Source organism: Aplysia californica, unplaced genomic scaffold (assembly GCF_000002075.1).
Source record: "Aplysia californica isolate F4 #8 unplaced genomic scaffold, AplCal3.0 scaffold00233, whole genome shotgun sequence".
Taxonomy (NCBI): domain Eukaryota; kingdom Metazoa; phylum Mollusca; class Gastropoda; order Aplysiida; family Aplysiidae; genus Aplysia; species Aplysia californica.
In genome coordinates this window covers 158,258-172,775 of record NW_004797503.1, presented here as the reverse complement: position 1 = coordinate 172,775, position 14,518 = coordinate 158,258, and the positions used below count along the sequence as shown (strand labels likewise).

General features: G+C 38.0%; 1 protein-coding gene across 1 annotated transcript in view; it reads left to right on the top strand.

Moving 5' to 3' along the window:
- The window catches only part of LOC101852697 (post-GPI attachment to proteins factor 2-like), a 14,832-nt gene extending 3,193 nt beyond the window's left edge, over nt 1-11,639 (top strand). The window contains exons 2-5 of the mRNA XM_005100024.3: nt 1,566-1,830; nt 4,511-4,617; nt 5,111-5,219; nt 6,096-11,639. Of these exons, the coding sequence (XP_005100081.1) occupies nt 1,566-1,830; nt 4,511-4,617; nt 5,111-5,219; nt 6,096-6,310 (696 nt within the window). The 3' untranslated portion in view covers nt 6,311-11,639. The remainder of the gene's footprint in view (nt 1-1,565; nt 1,831-4,510; nt 4,618-5,110; nt 5,220-6,095) is intronic.
- Nucleotides 11,640-14,518: the final 2,879 nt, after the last annotated feature.

Genomic DNA, 14,518 nt, shown 5'->3' with positions numbered 1-14,518 from the left:
TCTCTTTTGCCCACCGGACGGCTCGTACACACCAAACATCCGCGTTCGTGTGGTATCATGCGTCACGCAAATGCACAAAAGAATTTATTTAATATCTGGGCCCTTTCTGTGTTCCCACCAATTGTTCATGTTCATGTGGTAGTGATAGTTGTCATTCATGCGTGTGATGAGTTTTATGGCAGCCATATAATTTCATGCGTCTGCTTTCTTGTGACCAACTGCTCCCCCACAGGAGGAAGATGGGGACCTGCTCTTCATTAAGAGCATGATCCCCATGATAAAGACATTAGATGTCTTACAGAACATGTAGCTGCAAGCAGAAATACATGGTGTTCTATTCAAATACTGGAAAAGGGTACGCTCTACTACCGCGGAGCCCACAACTGGTGCAACGGGAGAGCGAGAAATGTGTCAAGACCAATATCGATATGAATATTCAGTTTATTTATCTATCTTTTAAATGTCTTTCACTTGTCTGTAACTGGTGCTCTTTGTTTTTAAGTGAGGTGTCAGCAAACTCAAAAGGCTGTAAAATGTATCTGGTTTCATTCGAATGTATCCTATACATTTGTCTTCGTGTGACAAAATTTGGGATAGCAGATGGTGATATTCGCCATATAGTTATCTATCTACCGAAATTGGGTGGATCCAGTGCCAACTTTTCTTCCTCTTATTTCTTTCTTTTAACTCAGTAAAGTCTTCAGTTTAGTCTTAGCATCCAGCTTGTTATAAAACACACACGATAGCGCATGAATAGACGGAAGATAGGTGTGAATGGGCACACATTGTGCGTCAGACGAATGCGCAATACCACACGAACGCCGATGTTTGATGTGTAAGAGCTGTAACTCGGCCGATGAGCCTGCCAAGACTTCTATCATCACGCATTTGTTTAAATCACATCCTTCCTTTAATCTACAAAACTCCTGTCCTTCTTGACACTCCAAAGTAAAAGGCTGTCCATGGCCATATTATGAATTTTACAGCCGGATTCAAAATTTATGACAAAGCATCGGGCAATGAGTGACCATGCTTTGCCGCCTGAGACAGGTAAATTTGACCGTGGGTTGATAAAATAAGGTGGCCGCGACCGCGTTGGACAAGTGACCGTTTTACACAACTAAATTATATAGGAAAAAGGCAAGGGGGGAAATGGAAAGTCACTGTATTATACAGGTTCAACTGTATTAGATATGTTGACGGCTTTTGTGTTTAATGCTTGATGTGCTCAGGTTTGCAGGAAGTTGTTATTTGATGAAATATGAGTAAGTTTTACAGATGATATGTGTGTCAAGAAAATATTGTAAAACTATCCTTTGCTTGAGACCCCGTCATCTATTTGTTTGGAAGTGTGATTGGAATGTGCCATTGATAGGTTTGCTTCCTTTCTTTCCCTGTTTTTTTTGTTGTTGTTGTTGTTTGGGGGTTGTGGGTTTTTTTTTCTTGCATGCTATTCTGTACACTGAATGACCATTATTGTGTCTGTGTGCTTCTGTGATTCTCTTTCCAATAACTCCAAGCTCTTTCCTTTTAGTGGCCTGATTGTTGTTCCTTGTCTTCTTCAGGTCAAAAACTACATCCCATCAATCAGCGCTGTGACAGGAATAACGCCCCAGACGTACGTATGGCGTACTTGTATCGCCCTACACGCAGCTCCTAGATTTGCTGTCACCCTTATATACTACAACTATTACCTGGCTAGGATACAGCACGTCCCATCCCACAGAGTTGGGCTGTTCAAGTTTCTCATCAAACTGAACTTCTGGCTCAACTTTGTTGAGAACTCTTGCCTGGTGTTGGTGGCTTACATCACAAACAGGGAGAATTATCGTGAGTTCATAGTCTGCCTTTATGTCAGTAATGATTTCACTAGATTTTTTAATGGGTAGACCAATGCGTTGTACAGTCGACTCCTCTTGTGTAGAAGTCACATCTTCTTTACAATTATAGAAATCAGTTATGTTTTAGTAGAGGTTTTACAGTACTCACAACTGCATAAGGTCATCAGTTATGTTTGGTTCAACTCAAACGTATATATACGTTTGAGAAGAAATGCTTTTGTACTCCCGGCTGCATGTATGCTACAGCTAAATTGACTTTTTGTGCATATATTATCAGAATTGGCAACAAATTTTGACATGGTTGATACTTCACGTTAAAATACATGTTGACCCAATCTATATGCAGTAAGGCTACGCAGTGCCTCGATGAAACTCCTGGGACTTGACTACTGAAACCTGCACCCTGGTGATGTTAAAATAGCTGGGAATGGTTCTTGTTCTTCCTGAAGTGGTCATTTTGTTTGGGAAATATTATGAATTTGCTATGAATCCAAACTTACGGAACTTCTCTACCCTTGATACCAAAGAAGGAGGACTCTTAAGCATTCTTTCAGTACTGTGGGCGGAACTTACGTTTACTGTCAGGGATGGTGAGTTGGTGGAGAGGTAATGTTCAATACAAAAAGCTCTCTGCTCTTTACTAAACTTAACCATTATCTCAGCAGGCAAAGGAAATTTGACAAAAACAATATTTGCAAACTTCTGCTGGCTTGTTAGACTGCCGTAGTTTGCGATATGGCGCAATCGTTGCAACTTTTAGTGGTAGGCCTTATGCGAACTGGTGTGCCATGCTACAAAATTGAGGACAAGGTTGAAAATCGTTGGTTTTTTTAATGCACCATATAATATAGCAAAATCATTCTGTGGATTTATCGAAAATGAATATCAAATTAGTTTTGACTTCCAAATATTATGGTCAAATTTAAGACGCAAAACTTCAGTATAGGCGAAAATATTTATAAGACAAGTTTTAAAGTACTGACTGCTGAAAATAAAAACGATGTTTATTTCTAATCTGTTTGGTTAACTTTTCAAAACGAAGTGGACTGTATTTTTATTATGTTGTGTGCTGCTTGTATTTCTTTTCTATTACTTCATTGTTCATGGAAGATTTCTTCAAACTGGTCTCTTTTCCTTTTGATTGCTCATGAAAAGGTAAATAGATTTCAAGGAACCGGATTAGAAACAAAGTGAAGGAGGCCTTTCTGGAGAATCGTATATAAAGATGATTCGACTATTTTGGTGCTGTAGGTGCCCAGAAAATTTTAAACGTTTTTTGTTGTATGTCTTTTTTGTTGTTGTTTGTTTCTTATCACACTTTCTGCCCGTTTGCCTATATTCTATAAATGCCTTTTTTATGTCCGAAGACTTTGAGTATAAGTCAAGAAAATACGCCTCCATGAAAACTCGCTTTCTGTGCATGTAATCCCGCTGTTCCATTGTCCCTCCCCTGTACAAGTAACTAGGAACATTTGAACAAGGACAGCTAAATTTTTACTTTAACTCCTGCCCACAGTTGCACTGCTTTTAGGGTAAAATGGTTGTATTTTTTGCTGCAGATCACACATATGACCACTAGACTGGTGGCAATCAATTATTTTCAAGGACATTTTGAACATAACTGCAAAACCTCAAATTAAGAGCAAAAACAGGGGGCATGCCCCCCTGAACCCCCCCTCCCCCCAGATTAAAAAAAACGTAGGTTGTGTATCCCCCTGAAACAACCCCCGCCCCCCGGATTGGTCCAATTAACATAGTTTGAAATAAAACCGTTTTGCCCAGTGTCATGAGAAATTACCTTTGTAACTAACAGCGACCCAAAATGTCACGAACGTTCTCTTTTCTTTTACTAGACCTGGGGGGGGGGGGGGGGGGGGGTCACATGTATAATTCCTATTTTAGATACTGGGTACATATGTTTTCGCAAATTGAAGGGAGAGAAGAAAAAACAACCCTGAAAGTAAATTTTGAATTCCACATACATTGACTTTGTAGCAGTTTGTTGTTGTTTTTTACTTGTATCTGTTAAGCTACTACGATCTTTTATTGTATATTGGTTTGGGTTGGTTTTTTAAAATTTGTTTGTATTTTCTTTACTCTCACCTGCCTTTTTACCTGGGTTCTAAATACCAACATTTCCTTATTGTTCATTGTGAAAATTTGCCCCGAGATTTGCTACATGATGTTATGGTGAGGGAAATTTTTTTGTCTGAGAATTGTTGTAAGGCTCAGTCTAGATAGAGATGATGAAAGCCAAGTTGTATTTGTTTTTCCAGTTGGCACATTTTTAAACCTTATTCTCATAGAAGACTGGCAGATATTTGTGATAGTTGTGTCCACTTTTTTTGTTACAAGTGGCACGGCTAAAACAAAAAAATAATTTCTTTCTAACTATTTTCACATTGGACATTGCATTTGTTAACAATGCTGTTACCTTTCCCTTCAGTACTTTTATTTAATTGCACATAATAATGCTGTTACTGATTTTATTTCTGTGATCTGAATTTAAAGCTTCCCATTCTTATACTATGCAAAATGCACACTTGTGGATTTTGTATTGTAAGGATTTTTTCTTTGAATTTTGTCAGTGTCACGATAGCTAATGTGATGTTTGTGTTGAGTTAATGGAACACCGTTTTCACCTTATGATTTTTTCTTTGAACCCACAGCGGTGCATGAAAAAATCTTTGTTGTATTCATGGTCACCTCACTGTGCTACATGCTCTTAAATACCATCATCTACAAATGGACGAGAGGTCCAGAAATGTCGGAGACGGTAAGTTACTCCAGGTGTTGCTCTAATTTAATTGATTCCTTGTGTAACTTAATTGCAATTTTTGCCAAGTTAATTTTTTCCAAATTCCTTTTTTTTCTCTAAGATTTTGCCTTGAACACTGCATGTTTGTAAGATTTTTTCTTCAAAAGCCCTTGGTTCTTCAACTTATGAGAGCTGTACAAGGTGTGATTTTTACAAGTGAAGTGTTGTTTCAGGATTGTCCAGTTCATTAAAGTCTATTTGCTGCTGCCTTGAGTTTGACAGTTTCAAATGAATTTCTTTCTTATAATTCCTAGAAGTGCTTTCTTGTCCTTTTTTTGGTTGATGATTTTTTTTAAAAGTAGCTTTTAAAGTTTGTATTTTTTCAGAGTGCCTTGTCTGTAATTTTCAACTTTGAATCTTCAATCTAGTTTCCTGTTATAATTACTGATCTATGCTGCTGTTCTTCTTACCCATGTTATGATGTAAATCCCTCTGCTTCTCACCAACACAGGAAAACCGCTCCTACTGGTGGAAAAAGGCAATGTTTGTGTCCATATCAGCAGCAACAATAGGACTTATATTTTTCTTCATCCAGCACAGACTTTTTTGTGTAGTTGGAGGTAAGTATGATGTTGATGCACAAATGTTCTTGTAATGGTGGTACACACTTTTAATATTGTTCCATAGACTTTTGGTCATTTTTGTTTTAAGTGTTGAGCGTACGCCCTGACCATTAAGGAGTACTAAACCAAACTGTCGTAAAGATAAATTGGTGGGCTGTTGTGGTACAGTGGGTTCAAGGTCCGGCACAGAATGTCTGGTTTATCCTCAGAAATGTCACCAAATGTTTCTATTCTTTTGTGGAACATCTTTCCTTTCAGTCCAGTGTTCTGAACGGGTGATTGGAGGGTGCCAGTGGTAGATCTTTCTTCTTTACTTTTCCTTTGTTGTTACTGTCAGTCTGTTTACCAAACTCATTTCATGCACTGAAAGAATGTTATGTATCTCTTTACTCAATTTGAGGGAAAATAAAAAAATTAATGTTTTGATGGTGTGCGGAGTACCTTGTAAAATGACTTTACTTGTGTATAGTTTGGTGTGAAACTTCACCTCTTTACAGAGAACATGTTAGTGTTATTCTGTATTCTCAGTTCACCACTATTTCTTTTGCTGTCCATGTTTCTAGGTCTTCACAAACTGTTGTTGAAAGTGAGAAGTAGTCCTGTCAGGTTGTGGATGGTTGGAGGGCACCGCTGGTTAGATTTAACTCATTTTTCTTTCTCTCTTTTGTTCTTTCTGTTTGCCTGTCTTCCATGTTGTACCCATGCTATAAATGACTGTTACTGTGTCAATATATTTCTCTTTATGTAAACCCTCTAGAATCTCTGTGAGGATGCATGACAGAATAGAAGGAAAGTAAATGGCCATGGAATGTAATGGTTGTGAATGATGAGTTGATGCAGTTTGCTAATGTTCCTTTTGTGTCTTGTTTCCAGCATTCAGCATGTTCTCTGTGTGTGAGTACGTCATCGCCTACACCAACATGGCTTATCACTTCACCGGCTACCTCGACTTCAAGGGCCAGTCACTCATGTTTGGTCAGCTCCAGAGGGAAGGAGATAATCACAACAGCAATGGAACAGCACTCACCGACAACAGCAATGGGACAGCACTCACCAACAATAACAAGGACAAAGCAAAAGTTCATTGATACTTCTGCAGCTTTAGTTCTGTGTTTGTACGTTTTTGAGTTTTGTGCTATCGAAGAGGCCCCTGGTGTCTTTGCTATTGAAGAGGTTACAGAGGTCACTATGTCTGTGCTATTGAAGAGGTCAGTAGTGTTTTTATTCTTGAACAGGTTGGTGATTTGTTTTTCTGTTTTAAAAAATTCCTTAGTTTAGCATTAAGGGAAGGGGGATAAGTAAGAGTGACTTTGCATAGGTTCTGGAGCCGAATGTTGGTTGGCAGTCACAGAATGTGGCTGTTTTGTGATGGGTAACTCACCGCAGTTTCTTTGTAGTTTGTAGGGACTGGGCAAGGTAGTCGATGAACCGAGACGTGTCACCACCTGCCTCTGGATATGGTTGTTTCCATAAGGAACCTCACTCGTCACTCCATGTGAGGTACTTTCTTGTATTTGTTCATGATTTACTTGAGGGGAGTGCAAGACATCTTCCATGTTCTGTTTCTGCTTTTCCTACTTAAACGGCTGTATTTATTAAGTGGTGATTGGCTCTGCTTCACCAGGCACAAAGCCACTTGTCTGTAGCCAACAAGTTGATTTTTCTTTGTCTGTCAAAAAGTCTCATTTATGTATGAGATGCTTGTTTTTAGACCTAGATGCTGTTGTTTCTTCTTTTCTTATTGCAGTCAGTCTGTTCAGTTTTTATATCTTTTCTCATCTTTGCTTGAAACCGAACGATCAGTAGCAGATTTTTGTGGTAAGAAATAGTACAAAAATATGCTTGGAGCATCCTTTTGCTCATTTGAAAATGTTCTAGCCTCTGGGTTGTTATCTGAACAGTTTCAGTTTGAAGCTTGATAAACACTAGTGTTGGATTATCATGAGCATAAAGTACTACTCTTCTAGATTTCACAGCATTGTTGTGAGTGAAAAAGATAGAAGTGCCAGTGTTAAATGAACACATGACATTTTACCTTCGTGTTTATTAACAAACTTATGACAAACATGTCTCCCACAAAACCTGATGATAACCGCAGTCGGAAAAAGCAAAAAGTATAGAAAAGTTGACTTAGATCTTTCCTGTATGAAGAGTTTGCAAAGACATTGAGTCATAAACAATGGTGCTTTTGATTGTAAGCCATAGAAAGTTAGTTCCATTTTTATTTGGAGAATCACTTTTAAACTACAAATGTGCTTTTTACAAAAACAAGTATCAGGGTGTTATTATATTCACTGAATCCTTTCAGTTTTGTTGCAAGAAAGTGTTTGTTTATTTTGTTTTTGTGTTGGTTTTTTCGGGGGGGGGCGGGGGACATTTTTACTGTTTGTTGTTGACAGAAATGTTCCCATCCTATTCTGGGTATCATGTATCTAATATAATATATGATTGTCTGGACTTACAGTTTTCTCAGTTCTGTATTTTACTTACTGTTCTTTCATTCTTCTCCCAAGAACAATCAAATGAAAGTATACATTGTTTTTTTTGTTTGTTTTTTTTATTTAAAAATTGTTTCATCTTAGTGATGATATCTATTTTTCAAAGTGATTCTTTCATTTATTGTCTTTACTTAAAGTGTTTAATATTTTAGTGACTCGTGAACTGCCAAATCAAAGTACAAATCTGTCATTGTGAACAAAGGGCATGTTGTTGGGATGTTAGTTTTTCTTTTGTTCCGTTTGCCCCCCATGATGTTGCAGTAATTTGTTACCTTGCACAGAGATATGTGATGTATTTGTTCCACAGAATACCACGATATTACTTTACGGACCTTGGTCTCTCGTTTTTGAACAAAGTTTGAATTTTATCTACTTTTTGGAACTGGGAAGTCTCTTTTTTAGATCTGTCACAAACAAAGAAATCAATGTGAAGACCCAATCATAAAATTGTGGGCGTACAAAACTTAAGCGTTAATTTTTAACATTATTTTTCTTTATAAGACTTCTGGCGAGTGGCATGTTTTCCTAGAGAAATGAATCTGATCTATAAGTCGCACTGTTAATTTGCTGTCAAGAAAATGGATTGTTACTATCTCTAGTCAAAACATACTGTTGCTTTGTTTGTGTATTTGAAAGTGCTGTTGCAGTTTAAATTCTATGGTATTCTCTTACTGAGAAACAGGGCACTGGGAATACCATTTCAAGTTTTTCTTCAGAGTTGTTCAGGGTGATTAAAAAAGAATGGACAGATTTTATGACACATTGTTTCAGTTCTCAAGTATGTGATCATTTGAAAGAGGAGTTTTCTAAATTTGGAATGAAAGAGAATTAACCCATTTTATGATGCATTGCTTCAGTTCTCAAGCATTGTTATAAAATGGGTCAGTGACCATTTGAAAGAAGAGTTATCTAACTTTTGAATTGCTGTGCCCCAGTGATGGATTGGTCAGAAATGGGCTCAAGACCTTGCTCTCTGTGCTTGGCCTGCCAGATCCTCAGACCTTACAGTGTGATCTTTTTTCTGGTGGGGATATGTAAAAGATTGCATTTGTGTTTCACCACTACCTACTAACCTCGATGACCTTAAACATTGAATACAACAGCAACCAACTTAGTGGGACGTGATATGCTGAGACGCCTCTGGGAGGGATTCTCTTATCGTATTGATGTTGCCCATGCTGGTGCTGGTGGCCACATTGAATACTTGTGAGACTTAATTTGAGTTTTCTATTGCTTTTCCTTATTAAAATATTGCGTAATGAAATCAGTTCATTATTTTTAATCACCCTGTATTTTTTTCTCTGAGGTTCTTTGCGTACCTTAGAACTGAACTCTTATCGTAATGCTTGTGTATATGTGAGTGTTTCCTCTCCCAGAGGAAATGAAGCAATATTCAGAACAATTTTTTGGAAAACTATTATTATAGATGTCCAGTAGAAAGATGTTTATACTTTTGAATCTTTTAGTCCATTTCGCATTCATTTTGGATGCGGTGGGTATTGTTCAGTGTTATCATCTTCTCATGTGTGTTGCCTTTTTCAACTCTCAGTAGAAACCTGCCTTTGGTATTGATTCTTCCAGATGTATTTGTTGTGTGTTGTATACATATTATAGACTGGTGGGCTTCACAGCTGGCTAGGGGTTGTGAGGGTGTCCTTCATGTTAACTTTTCTAACTGTAGTGTTGGTTCAAACTTGCTTTGGCTAGTGAGTGGTTGGTGGGCGCTCCAGTGTGGTTTGCTCTTTCTTTCCTATTTAACATCAATTTCGTCCTTATCTCTCCCCTCTTTGTCTCTGTATGTGACTCTCTAGTATTGTAATCTTCAAACCTAATATGACTGCTTTGTTGCGCATGTGCTGTTAAACTCAAACTAAAACTAATCTCTCTGGCTTTCTCTTTGACAGTTTTTCTTGCGTTCATTTTCCCACTCTCCACACAGACAGAACTAGTTGTATTTACAACACTGAGAGCCAGATTAAGGTGATTCCTTCATTTCTAGTGTGAACTTATTCAATTCTGTGTAATTTATGGGATCTAACTCAGTTCTGTGTAGATTTATAGGAACTTATTCAATGCTCTGTTTGTATGATGAAGAAAAAACTGTAGCAAAAATCTACTACTTAAACAAAAGTTTTGTCAGGCAGAGAATGGGGCCCAAGAGTCATTAAGTTTGATCATGAATTGGAGGTACATTTTATGTTCCAAACAGAGCATGCAATGGTCAAGACAATAACTCTTTTTTCACAGCTTGGAGACATAGTGTAATTGTCGGTGACAACAATGTCACATATATACAGTTTGAAGGCTTGCTATGTTACAGTTTGTGACAAAGACATTACTTGTACAACTTGAAAACATGTGATGTAACAGTTTATGATAACGACTTTACTTGCAGAGCTTGAAGACACATAATTGTAACAGATCATGACACTAACACTATTACAACACAGCTTGAAGACATTTAATGGTAACAAATCATAACACTGACACTACTTACACAGTTTGAAGACACATAATGGTAACAGATCATGACACTGACACAACTTACACAGTTTGAAGACACATAATGGTAACAGATCATGACAACGACACTACTTACACAGCTTGAAGACGTCTGGTGTAACAGTTCATGACAACGACATTACTTACACAGCTTGAAGATGTCTGATGTAACACTTCCTGACAAAGCACAGCTTCCTGTGTGTTAACAGGTCATGACAACGATATTACTTACTCAGCTCTTGTGTTCTCGGAAATTGAAGACACAAAATGTCACAGTTGGTTGTACATGAATAATCCCCATTTGCAACCTGTCTGTCCAATGGGTTGTTAGAGGGCACCACTGGTGGGTCCAATTTCTTTTCTTTCCCTCTGTTGTTTCTGTCTGTCTGTCAATCTGTCTGTCTGTCTGTCTGTCTTACTCTTTCCCAGCACTATTTGGCTGTTCATGTCGATGTGCTTTTCTTTACCCAAACAAATTCAAACCTTCCTATTAATGTTCTGTTTGCGCCTGGCACTTAAACACAGGTATTTTACGTGATGGTTTGTAGATTTATGAAGCATATGTCTAGGTTTTTACTTGTATGTGATACAGAGTATGTCAATGTTATCCATGTGATATAGAATTATGGACATGTTAGTGTTTTCTTTGTGATAAAGAATTATGGATAGGTTAATGTTTTCTATAGAATGTGTCATTGTTTTCTGGGTGGTGTCATGATAGTTCTGTTGTCTATAGATCTTGTTCACATATGATGCGTGATGTCTGTGGCTGACAGCCTCACAATGGATTGTGTATGTTTCTGGCAAAACTTTTTTGTGAAGGTATTCTTTACAAGGGTTTTTTATGTAGACTTGCTGTATCCCTTCATATGCCCCACCACCATCCCACATTCTCTATGTCTCTTCTCTTCTTTCTAGCCCCACCTCTGTCTCCTAGATCAGCATGGCCAGATTCTGACAATTAGTTGAATTATATGTGAGTTGAGAGAATGGGCTTTATATTGGAAGGTGTAAAACAATGTGTACATTCAATATATGATAAGACTTTTAAGTCACAGTCTGTATTAGTTGTATTGTGTAGACTCTATATGTCACTCCCAGACTTTGCTTGTTGTATTGTGTAGATTCTATATGTCAGTCACAGTCATATTACGTAGATTCTCTTTATCTGTGGGAGTTGTAGATTGTACATGGCAATATTGTCAAGGACAGACTGCCCTTAGTTATTTATGAAAAGGTTTTCTTTCTGTTTCATATACACACCCAGTGAATGTGTCGCTGTATCATCCTTATCACTCCCTCTTCTTTCTTCTTTCCTATGTATGTTACTCTCTAGTAATAACACCTTCGGCACTTATGGTAACTATTTGTGCTGCAAGTGCCAAAAACAACTACTGCAATCCAAAAAAAAAGAAAATGTGTTGCCTTCTCTGTGCTGTGTGTTGGAATTCAGCAGATTTTAGAGTATTGCAGGAAAAAGAGGGCCCTTTATTCCCCATAATAATAGTCACTTTTCTGTTTGACAGTTCTGTTGGTCTTCATCACAGTGTAAAGATATATCAGTGTATTTGCTCAATGTTCTTCTACTTCTAGAGTGTGTGTCCCTGAGACGTAGATGGAATGGGAGGCAGGTTGTCCGCTATTTATTTACTAACAACTACTATGTATGCATATAACTGTTTACTGACATGAAATACTCAGGATTTTCCTGTTTACCTGGTATATTTTAGTTTTACATCAGCGCAATTTGTTTTTCTTGGGCTTACTTGGCCAAGTCTTTATCTTCTATGAGGTGTTTTAGTGTGGTTGAGAGCCTCATCTATTGTTCTAAAGTGAGATTTGAAATTTCCAGTGCTTTTTGATATGTGAATTCGTTAGGGACAACGCTACAACCGTATATCCAATTTTTTCCCCATGAACAAACATTTTGTTCAGCGGCACCAAAAGTCTGATTTCCTTTCACATATTTTGCGTCTATAGCAATTTTGGTTTTTTTTAAACCTCATCAGCGTCCACTTTTGCCACTTTCAAGGTGCTAAAATTTTTGTACCATCAGCCTGCGTGTATTTTTAAGCTAGGCATTAAATAACACCTGTCACTACCCAGGTGATCCTCACCGCCCACCAAAATTACCAGATCAGCCATTAGTAGGTGATATCGCCCAGGTGGCAAGCACTGGTCTAAAGGATTCTTCTGAAGTAAAAGTAATGGAAGGCAATGGAAAATATTGGCTCACGCTTTGATATTTGCTTGAACCTAGAGCAAGGAGAGGGGAATTGTTGAAAATTTTCCTTTTGTTGTTAGGAAAAGGGGTGAATGCTGTGTGATATGTACTAATGATCATTGCTGAAATTATTTTTGTTTAGATGTTCAGATAAACCCTTTGATAGAGCTACCCGGTGTAGGAAATTTCCAAAGGACTCTCCCTCCCCTCCCCCCCCCTCCCCTTAGTTTACCTGACGAGATGAAGGAAGAGACGCAAACATTGAGATTCTTTGATTTCTTCCTCTGATTTCCAATGTTTTTTCTTGTGCTTTTCCTGTGTTGTTTTGGCTGTATATTATTGTATTTCTGATGTCACTTTTGTTTCATGAATGATCTTTATGGGACATTTGTTTCTGTAGTTTTGGTCTGTATTCTCAGTGAGACACTCCACTCCTATCGACCAGCATATCAGCTGTTTGATCGTTGATCTCGACTGTGAGATATGATGGCTTCTTATCGAAAAGCACAAGTTCCAAGTTTGTTGATTTTGGCTCTTGTGGTGATCAATACTAGGTTCAGAATTAGTGTGTGGTATTGATGAAACGTTCATATAATTCAGTAATCAGGGCTTCAAGATTTTTGTATTTTGCTAAATATATTGTCTATAGAGTATATGGAATTGTGTTTAGAATGAGGGTAGTGCAGCCTGGAGTATACGTTAAGGTGCCCGATCTCAAAGCATTTGTCCGTTTCTCTTATCTGTTCTCAATTTCAGAGAGCTATTTTTTGTTCCGACTTTACCTCAGACTGGCTACGCAACTGTAACGTTTTCATTTTCCAACCATCAACATTGAGTGTCCATTTACCTCTCCCCCCAAGGTCAAGGACATTCTTTTGCAGGCCTGTTTAACATTATATTGACCACCCATTTTTTTCTAATGTTTACTGGCCTCATTCATGCTGTCGAACACCCGTTATTTTCAACATTTACACAATTTGCTTTTGTGCTTCAATGCCCCCCTCCCCCCCCCAATCTCCCTCCAATTTTGTTGCTCCAAATTTGTTACCTTGATATGTTGGTTGTACTTTTAGATCTGCTAGTTTTTTTCTGCAGTCTCTGAGAAGGAGTATGAAAAACAAACTGGACTTTGTTGCATGGTAATTATTGGAGGCGTTTGTTGCCTCCTTGTAAATTGTTGATTTTTTTTTTACCCCTGGCTTTGTATGTCAAGTTTGGTTTCTAACCCAAACCATGAAAAGTTCATCTGTACAAAGCCATTCCAGTTCTGTGTAGTGTAAAGCATTGTTTGGACGTATTTTACCCTATAGCATCGAGCCTTGCACAACGCAGGTGAAAGTTGCATGTTTGACAAGGCTTTCTAGGGCTATCACGCAACGTACACACATTCTATACATTATGTACACGCTATATTTAAATATATATATATATATATATATATATATATACATGATATATACAATATACACTTGCCCATATTTGGATCTAGTCTGTGGAAGAGGTGGTTATGTCTTGCCAACAGACCAGACTCCTGCATGTTTGTATTTATTGCTGGCTCATCAAGGAATGTTTGTGAGTTGTACTGGCTGTTGTCTTAGCCTGGCTCTGTATTTGCAGATGTTGTCATGTTCTGTTGTCTTCTTTGTTTGGACGTTTGTTGGTATATTTTTGCGCTCTTCAGCTGGACTTGCAGGATTCAATTTGTCAATTTTTGTTTGGTTTTTATTTTATTTTGGTTTGTGGTTTGTTCTTGAGAAATGTGGTATCATGTAACATGATACCGGTGTATACCAGGATCACTGTATGATAGGTACTTGTCTCTCTGGAAACTCTCTGTCTCTCCTCCCCTCCCTCCACCCTTCCGTCACCCCCTGGGGCGGTGCTTCTGACTGAAGTGTCTTTAGGCCATTCCCATTGTGCACAGTAGAATTGTAAATGGGCTGATTCATCAATGTCATGCTCATAACTGTTCCTAAACTGCAACGTGGAACTGCTGCTTTTTCTTTCCTAATCCTTACTATCGTCATTTTCTCTCTACTTCTTTGGTATGTTTGTCACACTCTTGTGACCCG